Source organism: Typopeltis vanoorti, chromosome 10 (genome assembly GCF_054136105.1).
Source record: "Typopeltis vanoorti isolate ZY-2024b chromosome 10, IOZ_Tvanoo_1.0, whole genome shotgun sequence".
Classification (NCBI taxonomy): domain Eukaryota; kingdom Metazoa; phylum Arthropoda; class Arachnida; order Uropygi; family Thelyphonidae; genus Typopeltis; species Typopeltis vanoorti.
Window position 1 is genome coordinate 52,304,819 of NC_143558.1, and position 15,123 is coordinate 52,319,941.

The window sequence follows — 15,123 nt, forward strand, 5'->3', positions numbered from 1 at the left end:
AGAGGATAATTATAAATCAGTTTTCATAAATGAATGCATTTGTATGAAATAAAATTAAGCAAGAAAATCTTTCTTTCATTATAAAAATTCCAGATTTTTAATTCTTTTACAGGAACTTCTTAACATGAAGAATTCTGGATTAAACCTTTTAAGTGCAACAATTCAATATGGGGAACATCTACAAGTTGGTACCTCTCCTGAAGGTTGGGAGACTGTTCAGAATTTACTACATAATCTTCAGACATCTTTTGATCAGATATTTGATGAAGCAGCCAAATTAGATCGCTCTATACAATCTACACTCTTTGTTTGGTCAGAATTTGAAGAATTAATTCAAAGGCTACAGTCATGGGTGAACAAAGCTTCTCTCAATTTGGGAAAAATTCCTGATTTGGTTAACAGTCTTGATGAAAAAAGGAACACTTTGAAGACTTACAGGGTAAAATTAGCTTTGCATGTTAATTTGTTTTCTCAGAATTAAATGACTAGAACCGAGATTTAAGTAAAAAGGTTTTAATATGAAAACACGACTAGTTTCGGCTTGTAACAGCCTTCATCAGGTGACATTATAAAAGAAAGAAAAAAGAAAAAAACACTAAAACACTGAAGTTTAAATAAACTATGAACATCATAGAGAGTTTCTATACATAATTGACATTAAATCGTTGTGGTTGTATTTAAAGCTGTTCTTTCGTTAGTTGTATTGTTGGGAAAGTGCATGCTAGTAGCATCTCGTGAACGCCAGTACATGATTACAGCTGAATGACAATCTGGGAGGTTGTAGCTCAAGTTATTATTTAGATGAACAAGATTGAAGATGATTTCTCTAGATTCCACGATTTTTCTCTCTAGTTTATCATTGCAACGGAAGATGTTAGTAGATTTTTCCCAGACTTTGTGACTTTGGTTTTCATCATTAGGATTAGCTGAGAAAAGGATATGATTTGATAATGCACTGGCTCGCTGTCTCTTGTAAGTAATGTCTCTCATGCGTTGAATGATGAACTAGAGAGAAAAATCGTGGAATCTAGATAAATCAACTTCAATCCTGTTCATCTAAATAATAACTTGAGCTACAATCTCCCAGATTGTCATTCAGCTGTAATCATGTTCACGAGATGCTACTAGCACGAACTTTCCCAACAATACAACTAACGAAAGAACAGCTTTAAATACAACCACAACGATTTAATGTCAATTATGTATAGAGACTCTCTATGATGTTCATAGTTTATTTAAGCTTCAGTGTTTTAGTGTTTTTTCTTTTTTCTTTCTTTTATAATGTCACCTGATGAAGACTGTTACAAGCCGAAATTAGTCGTGTTTTTATATTAAAACCTTTTTACTTAAATCTCGGTTCTAGTCATTCAATTCTTTATAAAAATATGTATGTTAACCGAATTAATGATCATTCTTTCATATATATATATATATATATTATATATATATAATATATATATATATATATATATAGCGCATAGTCTGCGTTTATTTGGAACTCATTCTCGCATTTTGTTTTCAAACACGCTACTGTCTTTTGTACTTGTTGTGTTAATGAAATTTTAAGTCTGTAATTTTTTATATATTTCTTTGATTGTGATACCTGAAGATGTTGATCAGTTCAACAAAACTAGTAGTATCTTTTCAAATATACCTTGTCATCTCTTTATCTCTCAGTATCATTCATTAAAACTTTTTAATAATATATATATATATATATATATATTTTTTTTTTTTTAATTTTAAATCTTATCATTCCTCAAGAAATGCTTTTCCTACTGATTGTATAAAAATAGAACTGGAATTTTTAACGTTTGAATGAATATTTCCAGATAATCTTCTGATTATGATATATCATGCTATATTGGCCTGAACTCCAAACAATTAGTGAGCCAGATAATGGTTTGCATTCTACTGCTGGCATGAATATTAATGAATGTTTTTAAGTGGTAGACGAATTTCATTGTCTGGTGTAGATCTATCCTGTTTATTGGAGGCCTGGAGTCGTTGAAAACATTATATAATCTGGAAACCCCAAAGCGGAGTTTCTAGATTACCTAACACTTAGCCTTTCCATGGTACTCAAGTACAAAAGTTGACATATCTTCTTTGAGTGAAATTCACATAAAACAAAATACTCTCCAGTTTATATATCTCATTCTGCTTATAAATGTTTACTTTTACATTCACTGCATATGAAAAGTCTTAATTTACTGACATAATTTAATTACAGATAATTCTATAGGAGAGATTGACTTCTATTTGGGTTTATATAGGTCAAATTTATTTCAAACTAAGTTAGAAAATACTGACAAGTTTTACCAACTTTAGTTGTTTGGCTTCGTCAGGGAAAAAATAGATGTAAGACAACTTAAACACTAAAACTGTTACACTAAAACTATAAATGAAGGAAGAACCGAATACAATTGTATTTTTACAAGCAACATAAGAACGCATACATCACACTCATGGAGCTTTTGTCCCATTCTATTATTATTATTATTATTATTATTATTATTATTAAACAAGACCTCATGGAGTCAAAGACTCATCTGGGAGGTCCTATTATCACACACACATCTCATCATACCATGTCTTAAACACACCACACGCTCAGGCAAGGCATTCCAATCATTCACAACTCTGCGCGAAAAAAACCTGCCTCTCACTCCCCTACTCACACCCTCTTTATACAGTTTCCAGGGATGAACTCTGGTTCTCCCCTGATCTCCCACTATTCTCTGTAGAACTTCTCCACCATTGATCTTATAACAACCCCTTACCAACTTGTAGGTCTCTATCATATCTCCCCTCTTCCTTCTCTCCACTTGACTCTGCAAATTACATCTTCTCAATCTTTCCTCATACTCAAACATTCCAGAGGTCAGAAACTACCATAGTCAGTCGCCTTTGGACCCTTTCCAACATCTCTTCATCCTTCTGAAAACCTGGTGACCAAATCTGGGCACAATAGTCCATGTGTGGCCTAATCAAAGCCTTATACAATGGAACAAGAATCTCCCTTCTTCTACATGTCAGTGTCCTCCACATCATTCCCAGAAGTCTTTGTGTTGTCTTCACAATTTTGGTGATGTGTCCCCTAAATTTTAGATCCTTATCCACTATCACCCCCAGATCTCTTATTTCCTCTACTTCCAACAATATATTCTCACCGAGCATAAATTCTGCATCCCATCTTTGTTTTCCAAATTTTAAAATCTTACATTTTGCAACATTGAACTCGCATCCCCATTTGCTTGCCCAATCACTCAATTTATTCAAGTCTTCTTGCAAGGCCACAACATCTTCACTACTCTTTATTGTTCATCTCAACTTTGCATCATCTGTAAACAACTGCATATCTCCATCCAAATCTTCGCCAATATCATTAATATACAAGTTAAATAGTAATGGCTCTAAAACAGACACCTGAGGCACTCCACTAGTGACTTTCCTTTTCCTGGATATCGCACCCCCATACACAACTTGTTGATAGCTATCAGATAGCCAGTCTCCAATCCAATGCACTAATCTAATATCCAACCCCATCTGCTCTAGTTTGACTGTCAACTTATCATGAGGTACTCTATCAAAAGCTTTTGTGAAATCCAAGTATATTACTGTGTATCCTACTCCTCTGTCCAAGGAAGCAGTCACTTTATTGTAATAAGTAAGTAGATTACTAAAACATGACCTCCCTTTAGCAAATCCATGCTGTCCATCAACAATTATACCATTGTTGTCAACCCAACTCTGGATCCTAGTTCTCACAAGCTTCTCCAACAACTTAACCACAACACCTGACACAGAGATATGCCTATAGTTTGATGCTTGAGTTCGATCACCTCCTTTATGAAGTTGCACAATCTTGCCCTCCTTCCACTCTTCAGGAACTTAACCAAGTGCAAGACTCGTATTAAAAAAATATGTCAAGGCAGGTGTCAACTCTCTGGCACATTCCTTCAGAATACGCGGTGATATATTATCAAGTCCCACAGCCTTATTTATATCTAGTTTATTCAACTCCCCAAACACCTCTTGCTCACTTACAGTCAGTCTTTCCTCCCCATCATCAACTGCTCTCAATCTCTCCATGAAGTCACATTCACAAGATTGAAAGACCTTTATGAAATGCTCATTAAGTATCTTCACCACACATTCTGCACCAGCTGTCTTTATACCATTTTCTCCTATCATTGTCATCCTTCCATAATCATTCTTTCTTTTGCTGGCTGCATATCGAAAGAACTCCTTAGGATTCTCTTTGGCTTCATTAGCTAACTGCTGTTCATACCTCTCTTTAGCTACCTTCACCAACCAAGTCACCCTCCTTGCCTGGTCTTTGTAGACCAGGCAAGGAGGGTGACTTGGTTGGTGAGGTTAATTGGTTACTTCCACTTCTCTTATGCTGCCTCCACAATGCCCTTTTTCTCTGTATCGCATGCTTAATCTCTTTATTCATCCATCTCACACCTACCTTATTTAACCTTCTCACCCATGGTATACATTTAGACATTGCATCTACTAAATAGTTTTGAAAATCCCCCAAGCTGCATTGATCCTTTTTCCAGCTAACTCCTCATTCCATGCTACACCTGCAAGCTGTCTCCTGAGCTCTTCATAATCACCCCCCCCCCTGTAGTTCCACGTATACCCTTTTTTCACAGGGGTTCTTGCACTGCTTGCAACCACCCAGGTAATCACCTCATGGTCACTTTCACCAATTGGTGGATGATTTGACACCTCATTTATAATTACATCCTCCGATGAGATGACCAAATCCAAGACTCTTAATCCTCGGCGGATTCTTCTATGGTATTGTTTGTCCTGGAGAAATGAAAAGTTATCCCCGATTTGTCTTCTCTATTATTGTTTACATCTCCTACGTGTTTCTTTTTTGTGATTTCAAAACTTCTAGAGTTCTGCCCAAAATAGTTTCTCAATACAAACCATACCATAGAATGGGACAAAAACTCCATGCCCTACTTAGAAGAGGATTTCCGCTCCCAAATCATAAAAGAAGCTATAACATTGATCCATTCAAAACAAAACCTCAATAGAAATCAAGGATTAATTCTGCCTGAGATTTGGAAGACCCCTCTTAAGATCTTTAAGCATGCCAGAATTAAATCTTGCTGCCAATTACAGAACGTTCCTACATAACAAGTGAGATCATACATGCTCCATGCTTGTATGATCTCACTTGTTACATACAACGGAAGAACGCATACATCACAATTGTATTCAGTTCGTCCTTCATTTATAGTTTTAGTGTAACAGTTTTAGTGTTTAAGTTGTCTTACATCTATTTTTTACCCTGATGAAGCCAAACTGCTAAAGTTGGTGAAACGTGTTGGTATTTGCTAACTTAGTTTGAAATAAATTTGACCTATATAAACCCAAATGGAAGTAAATCTCTCCTATAGTTCTTGTGGTCAAAAATAACCTTTTTATCATTACAGAGAATTCTGTTTAAAAGGAAACCTTTTAATACCTGCTTAAAATTTCAATGAGTATAATATATATATATATATATATATATATATATATATATATATATATATATATATATATATATATATATATATATATATATATATATATATATATATCTACTTTGATAATATATATATATATATATTATCATTCCTCAAGAAATGCTTTTCATGCTGATTGTATAAAAATAGAACTGGATTTTTTATGTTTGAGTGAATATTTCCAGATAATCTTGTGATTATGATATATCATGCTATGTTGGCCTAAACTGCAAGCAAAATAGATTGTGCATCTGCTTTCTAAACAACTAGAGAGAGAGAGAGGGAGAGAGAGAGAGATTAAATCAATTTAATGACTAGAAGCTGACAGATACCAAAAAAAAAATACTATTTATCTTTTGAGTGCCGAAGCAGAACTAGTTTCGTTTTCTTAGAAAACTTCATCAGGTATATAACATGAAAAGAGAAATACAAAAATATATGAAGTTTTCTTCTAGTTTTTTTTCTAAGAAAACAAAACTAGTTGTGCACTCAAATAATAAATAGTATTTTTCTATTTTGGGATCTCTTGGCTTCTAGTCGTTAAATTTATTTAATTATGCCTTATAGCCAAGTTATGTCATAAATCCATTGCATCATATATATATATATATATTATATTATATAAAAATTATATTATTATTTTTTATTTATTTATTTATTTTATTGTTGTTGGCAGTGCAGAAAAAATTCTAAGGGGTAGTTAGATTAAAGAATAAATAAGAAATTATATTTGCTCAGTCAAGTTCTAGTTTTATGAGAAAGAAAAATATGTTATTGGGCTTATGCTGAGTGTATACAAATAAAAAAAAAATTAAAAATATAATTAGGCTAGTTAATATTTCACTGGGAATTCCTCATTACGACAAGGAAACATTTTTGTTCCTGTTACAAGATAACAATTGTTATAACAACTGAAAAGTTCTCAACAGAGCCCATAGGTGCAATACTATTGTAAAGGGAATTCACTACAGCAAACTATAACAAACTACATTATTATTCGATCATCTCCAGGTGGTGATTAAGATACCAGGTGGCAGTTCACCGGCAAGTTTGTAAAAAGAAAGCTCCTGTTTCAGATAAGTTTTTTGACTAATTAATTGTGCATATTTGTGTGTTTATGTATAAGAGTTGCAGTAGAAGTTGTATGCTTGCAGTGTTTGTAGTGTTGTGGGCTTGTTTGTTTGAGTTCATATATAAAATCTTAATCTTAGAGCTAGGTATAGTAAGCGGCATCAAAAGCAAGATGATGATGGCTTTGTCTTTACGAGACCTAAATTTTGATCTTATTCCTTTCATCAAATGTGAGGTGTGTGCTTTATATATTTGTTGGATTATATTGATAAATTATGGATTTTTAAGGCTGATCGGATGAGGGTGTGTTTGTGAAGCATGATTTGAATGCAGATTTGATGAGCAGTAATGTATCAGCGACTGAAGGTGATAATAGCTAGAGTGTAATGAGAAGAATGGCTTGTCTAATAATAAAGAGAGATATTGTAAAAGAGTAGAGAATTATTAGTAAGATTGCGTGTTCATTTTTCAATTGGCAGATTTCTCGTTCATTTTTTTTTCTCAAAAAAAAATGAACCAGCAATCTGCCAATTGAAATAATTGAAATAATCGATGGTAGCAAGAGCAACATAAATGATATGAATGTAATGAAAGCTGGGAGTAATAAATGTAGTAAAAATGTGTTAAATGACATTGCAGGGTATAGTAAGACAGATAAAGATGTGAAAGATGGTGGAATGGTAGAAAAATGAATGAGGAACGGTAAAGAAGGTAGCATGAAAAATACGAACACAAGTGAGGATGTTAGAAAAGAATTGGTGAGGTTGAGGAATAAATTAAGGTCTATGCAAAGTGAGATAGGACATTAGAGGCAAGATTAGTAGTTGGAGATGTAAGAAAGAAAGTGGCAGATGAGTTAGAGATGAATGATTGCGGTGGAAGGTGGAAAGTAGTGTAGTGCTGTATGGAGACTCTATCGTGAAAGATGTCAAAATGGAGCAGGTGTCAAAATATGTCTAAGAAGAACAACAATAGGAAGAGTGATTGAGGATTTGGAGAAGAGAGGAAATGCAGAGCAGTTGACTATGCTGACTGGAACAAATGATTTGTGAGGAAGTGCAAGCATTGCTAGAGACTGTGAAGTGTAAGATTGTGAGAAGCAGAATTATGATTGTGTTACAATTAACCTCAACCTCATATAGTATGATAGTAGACAGCTGAGGAGAAGAGCAGTGATCATGAATAGTATGATAGTTACAATGTGCAGGAAGAGAGGACTTGAGTTTGTTGATGTGTGTGTGCGATAAATTTGAAGGTAAGAGAGAGAGAGTTGTTTGCTATTGTCTGTATTTGAATGAGAGGGGAAAGTGTTAAACTGGGTAGATTGCTGATGAGAGGAGGGGGGTGTGTAGTGTCAGTCAGGGAAACAGAAACTAGATAGTGAGATTGTGAGCATAAGATACCAAAATTGTAAGTTATGAGACTAAGAAAGACAAATAGGAATGGCCTCAGTGGGACCTGCAGAGTCAAAGTGCAGAATTGATCGGATAAGGAATAGTGGGAACAGAAGTAAAGGGGCTAGGGGAAAGATATTGTGCTTATATACCAATGCAAGGAGTAATAGGAATACGGGTGCAGAGTTTGTGGCTTTGATACAGTTCATCAGCCCGCCCACAAATAATTAATGTCAGTGAGACATGGTTAACAGAGGATGTTTATGAGAATAAATGTGATGGTTATAGAATTTTTTGATAAGACAGAAAAGATAAAAAAGGAATTGGCATGTTGCAAATTATTTCAGAACACTTATGTTTTCTCAATGTGGAACTTGAAGAAAGCATTAATGACAGTGGCTTTGAGGCTATTTGATATGAAGTTGAGGTTAGCACAAATTTTAGATATTTAGTGGGATGTTACTATAGTCCAGGGAATGCAGAGGGCGATGATTATGAAATGTTCAGATAGATGAGGCAGATCACCAACAGGAGGATGATTAACTCTGGAAGTATTGACTGGAAGCAGGAAATATTGTGTGAGTGAGGAGATCAAATTTCTCGAGCGGTTGGGGAGAGTGATCATGTGGTTTGACATAGTGAGTGACTAGCCAGGTGAGCCTCAGAGATATGTGTGGAATTACAAAGTAGGGGCTATGATAAATTAAGGAAACTGATTGGTGAAATGCAGTAGCTTAATCAGTTGAAGGGGAGAGAAATAAATAGTGTTTGAGACTTTGTCTGGAATCAATTACTTAGGGCACTATGTTACATTGTATTACTAGGATAAATAAAGTAGGAGTGAAATGGATGAATCATGGACATATACAGGAACTTCTGAGAAAGGAGATGTTAAGAGGAAATATAAAGAACACTGTACCCATCAGGAGCATGAGGAGTATACGGAACAAGCTGGGAAGGTGACAAGTGGAATTGATTGTTCAGCAGAAGTCTGACAACAGGAATAGTGCTTAATTGCTGTGAGGATATCATGTTGGAGGCTTAATGGATTGTAAACAGCACTCAGAAAGGATTAAAACAGAATTTAATACCTCCTATATTTCTTCTCAGTCACTGAGACATCTTCAGGAATTACATAAAAACTAATGTAACATATACACAAATACACACAATACTAAGCCAACCACGTGGATGACTCTAGAGTCCTATCTAGGTGGAGCACCCTCTATGGAAGGTTGTAGGTAGCCTGGAATGTAAGATGGGATCTCCAATGATTAGTGTTTCCCAAATCTTTGGAAGCTTAATGCAACCATATTTATTAAGGGAACAGGAACAGTTCCAGAAGAGGAGGAAAGAATTAAAAATAGTGCCACTGCATGAGGGAGAGAAGTTGGTAGTGTCAAACTATGGGACAGTGTGTATATCAGGTGTGGTAGTGAAGGTGTTAGAGAGCCTAGTTAAGACTGAATACAAACCTACAAACCTGGATTTATGAGAATGGAGATCTTTCGAGTTAGCAGTATGTTTGTATAATAGGGTGACTAGCATATTGGATGGAGGTGATGCTTATAGTGAATTATTTGATTTTGCTGCAGTGTTTGATCATATACCACATGATAAACTATTATTGAAATTGGACAAGATGGGATTGGATGATCATATTGTATTTTGGTTACAAGTCTGGTTGACAATAAGGAACCAGCGAGTTGTGTATGGAGGCAAAGTGTCCCAAAAAAGAAGATCACAAGTGGGAGGGATGCCACAAGGTTCTCTGCTGGGACCACTGCTGATTAACTTATATATCAATGATATAGTTCACAGTGTGAAAGGAGATATTCATTTGTTTGCTGATGATGCTAAATTAGGAAAGCAATATCTGGAAATTCTGATGTGTTGTTGTTACAAGAGGATTTGAATAGATTAATTCTTTGGGCTGAAGAATGGAGATGTCATTTCAATATTGTTAAGTGTAAAGTTATGCACTTTGGCCAGAGAAGATGGAATAAGGTTTGCCACATTGGAGGAGCTTTGCTTCAGGAGGTGGAGAAAGGAAGGAATATGGGCATCTTGGTGGATAATGTGTACTGAAGTTCAGGGGGGGACACATCACAAAAGTTGTAAAGGTTACTCACAAATTGCTGCTTTAATGTGAAGAGCACTAACACCTATGGATAAGGAGATTTTATTTATTTATTCTTATTGCAAAAGCAGCTACAGGTCAATGTCCAGGACAGAAAGCCTATCCAGGGCTTCATCTGTAACCACATGGATATCATGAAGGCCACCACCATGAAATTGGCACCTTGGGCAGTCATTCACAATATGAGTGATCGTTTGGCCCACAGGGGAACAATCACAATAAGGGGTCTGACAGTCTCCATTTATGTAGTAGGTAGCCACATTTGCCATGGTTAGTTCTGATCCTATTGATGGATGACCAAATCTTCCTAGAAAAGACAAAACCAGACTGCGGAGCACAGGGATCTTCAACCAGGAAACCATTTGTTGGAAGATTGTTGGACCAGTGTTCTCTCCACATGTCAGGTGTTGATGGTAAGGCAGCTGAAGAGAGTTCATCCATTGACCAGAAAGGGTTTCTTGATTTTAAGCAAAGACTAGGTGGATTTATGAGAGTCTGGTGCAGACAAATTCATTTTTCTTCCATAGTATAGATGCTAACACCGACTTCTGTAATCTCATTTATTAATTGTCTTTGAATTTAATTTCTCTATGAATTTTTTTCCTAATCTGTCTGTCTCTCAAAACAGATGGTATATGGTTGCTTCATAGGTGTGTGCAGAGGTATTGGGAATCTAAGAATGGGAGGATAGAAAAAGCACTGTGATTTCACTAATAATATAATAATAATATAAAGCAAAGAGATGAAGGTAATAATGTGAATTTTTTTATATCAGTTTGATGCTACTTTTCTCCATATTGTGATCCATATCACTGTAGAATAGCAGTGGAGATAGTATGCCCATTTTCTGTACATCCAGATTTCTAACTGCTGACTTACAACTTAAGTATAGGTTACATATATATTGCTCTGTATAATATCCTTTCACACCATATAATTGTGTTCTGCAGATCTTTTCCCTTGACATATATCTTTTCCAGATCCACAAAATGTAAATACAGATCATTGTTATTTTCACATTATTTATCAGTACTTGTCTTAAATTTATTCAAATTTGTCTTGACATCCACATTTGCCTAAACTGAGCTTCATCTTCTCATGATTTTTCTTATCTGCTTTATTTAGTATGCTTGCTGCCTTATGTCTTATTTGGAACAACTAGGGAAATAAATTCCTTTATAATTCTCACATTCAGGTTTTATTTTCCTTTTTTTACAGCTGGTACTATGAGAGCCCTACTCAGTTATCTGGAAGACAAACTTTTGAGCAGGCCTTATGAATTATACAGTAGTCACTTTGAAACTAATATACCATATTTGAGTATTTCTGGTTGTATATCATCATATTCAGCTATCGTTCTTCATTTCAGAATTTTTACAGCATTTGACTATCCAGAATGAATTCTTGAATATTTTCTACTACCATTCTGCCAGAGCTTGGTCCTTTTCAAAGTTTCTCATAGTAATGTCTCCAGACATTACTTTGAATATCTTTGAATCAGGACATGATGAGCTTTGATATGATTTCTTCCTTTCTTGGAATTCTTTGTCTTCCTTTACTTCTTTTAATGTTGCAGACATATTACGATTGCCTGGCTAAAATCATTGTTCACTTCAGATTATAATACTTAGTTTCTTTTATTCAAAGAAACTAAGTTTCTTTTATTTAACGAATCAAATCATTTTATGATTTGATTCTTTTATTCAGACATTTATTGCCAATAATATTTGAGTCTACTGTTAACCCTTGAGAGCTTCCTGCCTTTGAGCTTTTTGATTCTTCTTCTTCTTATTATTATTATTATATGGATATCTCCAACTGCATCAGAAGACCCATGATAACCTTTTTAAACACAATATTTCTTCTTAAACTCATTCATTGTTAGAGCATTCACAGCTACTTCTTTCAATCTAGTCTACTCATTCACCATTCTCCAAGAAAAAATCTAGTTCACACACCCTTAGTAACTGCACTCTTGCACAACTTCCAGAGACAATCCCTAGTTCTCTCATTGTACTCATCATGTATTGAGCCCCCTCCTCCTACTCCTCCATAGAATATCATATTCCTATCCACTCATTCATGAATTTTATCTTTAACCATCTTTTCCAATAATTTATGCACCATTCCTGAGTTACTAATTATCTGTAATTTGCTACTGATGTCTGGAATCACGTTTATGTAAATGAACTATCTTACAATTTTTCCACTCCCTTGGATCCTTGCTAGAGCTGAGACTTGGATTGAACAACCTTGTCAAAGGCACAACCCATTCTCTTGCATGTTTGTCTATCACATAGGCTGACATGCCATTCAGTCCTACTGCTGTACTCACATTGATATTTTTTAATATGCTGAACATCTCTTCTTCATCTACTGCTTTATTTAGTGATCACGGATGATGCGGAAGGAATACCGTGTGCATAAGGTTAATGTCTGTTATGAAAATTATAAGCAGCAGGCTAGAATAGTCACTACTGTTGTAGGGAAAGCAAAGTCTGAGTATGAAAAGAAACTGGCTCTGTGTGCTAAAGACAAGCCACAAGAATTCTATCGATATGTTGCAAGCAAAAGAAAGAAAGAATGAATATGAAAGAATAACTCTTTCATATTCTAACTAAAGGAATGATTTGGGAGTAGCAGATGCAGAAGAGGTTGTTCAACTAATGAGTGCTCATTTTGTTTATCAACCTGCCATACACAACATTGAGATCACTGCTACCTCTTCACTGGATGAAGAAAGTCAGATGTATTAATTCAGCAATAGGGACTGATGGGATATCAGCATGTGTCCTAAAAGATTGTTCAGCTGAACTGGCTATTCCTTTGACCAGGCTATTTAATATGAGTCTTAGAACAGGGAAGGTTCTGCAGGAATGGAAAGAATATATGGTAATTCCATTGCACAAGGGTGGTGCAAATACTGATGTATCCAACTATTGACCTCTTAGTATCTGAAGAGGATTGGTGAAGATAAAAGAAAATTGCTTGGGACTCTCATTCAGAAATGAGTTGACAGTGAATCCCTACTTTGCAATGAGCAACATGGGTTTACTAAGAAAAGATCATGTGTTAGCAACTTGCTAAAATTTTTCTCTCTGAGAGAAAAATGGATTGCCATTGGAAGTTGTGAGTGCAAGCAATGTGAATGAATTCAAGAATAAGTATGTTAGCTGGTGCGTGTAGTTTGTAGCCTCCCTCGATGAGTCTCTGACTCCTTGGGGGGGCCTTCATAATAATAATAATAAACAAAAATAAAAACAATTAATCAATCCACTGTGGAGTTACAATTATCTCATTTATCTGTATTTCCTTTTAAATTAGACATTGCTTGGTGATATTGGTAACCATCAGCAAGTAATTGAAGATCTGCAGATAAAAGCTGATGCACTTCCAAATCATGATGAAAATATTGATTCAACTTTAAATTTTATTATTACTAAACAAAAAGAGCTACTAGAAAAAGCTCAGGTAAGCCACCTTTTTCATGTTTAAGTTATGTTTTTTTTTAAAGTTAAATACAGATTTCTTTTATTATTACGAATGTATAAATGAAGTTTTCACCATTACTTTTAAAATGTTTATGTTAATTACAGGTTGGTGTGACACAATTTGAGGACCATGTTGCAAAGCATGAAGCTTTCTCTAAATCATTGACAGCTCTAAAAGACTGGCTCACTGCAACTGAAATCTCAGTATCTGCTTGTGCAGATGCATCATTAGACAGAGTATCTCTTCTGAATAGTCTTGACCGTGCAAAGGTAAATGTTATGACACACATGAAGTGTAGCTTCGGTTGTTCTTTTATATATATACTTAATAACAAAAACTGTTCTTTTTATTTTTTCTTTCACTTCATTTTTTGATTAAACCTACTTCTGTCCATTTTTCAAGAGCATTAATTCAAGAAATTGATATTCTGCTAATCATAAATAATTATATTAAATTATATATATATATATATATATAATAAATTTAGTTTAATCCTTTATCCAAGTGTAGGCAAACAAAGTTTGCACCTGAAAATATCTTCAGGACTGAGGCAAGGTGGTACATCTGTTGGCAACTCGTAGCAAAGGTGGCCCAAGCTCTCATCACTCCTTGTCTTAGTATCTCCCATAATGCAAAGTGCATCTCTTTGTTGACATTATATATATATATAATTTTTAATTATTAATATATATATATATATATATATATATATATATATATATATATATATATATATATATATATATGTTAAAGATACCAAGCTATTTTAAACCTAATTTTACTCCATTTCCCAAGTAAGCAAACAGACAGACAAGTCAAGTTTGCACCTGCACATATTGAAAGTCTAGCTGACCCTCAAATTAGTGCAAGTCAAGGCAACTCATGGTAAAGGGAGAATAAGCTCTGATCATTATTCTTAATATTTATCCTTAATGCACAGCCCATTTCCTTGAGGAGATGTATGATGCTATGTATTAAAGGCAAGGGGCCACTACCCAGACCGGTTTCGACCTTTATTGAGGTCTCATCAGTGGGAGCCAGGCTAGAAATACCAAGATTTTAGTAATACAGAGCTTATAAGTATTTTACCAGAACAAGTTACCATATATATATATATATATATATATATATATATATATATATATATATATATATATATATATATATATATATATATATATATATATATATATATATATATATATATATATATGGTAACTTATGTTATATATATATATATATATATGGTAGTAATGTTGAACGCTTTAGAAAATTTTGATTGCAAAGGTTGGTGGATAGGGGGAAAAGAGGAGATATGACAGAGACCTTCAAGTTAGTTAATAGATTCTATCAGAATAATACAAAAGAAATTATAAAAAGAATGGATGTTAAGATGAGAAGAATGAGAGGCCATCTCTGAAAATTGTATAAAGATGTAGTGAAGAAGGGTGTGAGGAATAGACTTTTTACATGGAGAGTTGTTAGTGAG

The 15,123-nt window shown here is 34.5% G+C and overlaps 1 protein-coding gene across 1 annotated transcript in view; it reads left to right on the forward strand.

Moving 5' to 3' along the window:
* LOC150102416 (muscle-specific protein 300 kDa-like) overlaps positions 1-15,123 on the forward strand; it is a 1,203,500-nt gene that overhangs the window by 533,463 nt on the left and 654,914 nt on the right. Inside the window, exons 32-34 of the mRNA XM_090399574.1 lie at positions 113-439; positions 13,467-13,613; positions 13,739-13,903. Coding sequence (XP_090255700.1) covers positions 113-439; positions 13,467-13,613; positions 13,739-13,903 — 639 coding nt within the window. The remainder of the gene's footprint in view (positions 1-112; positions 440-13,466; positions 13,614-13,738; positions 13,904-15,123) is intronic.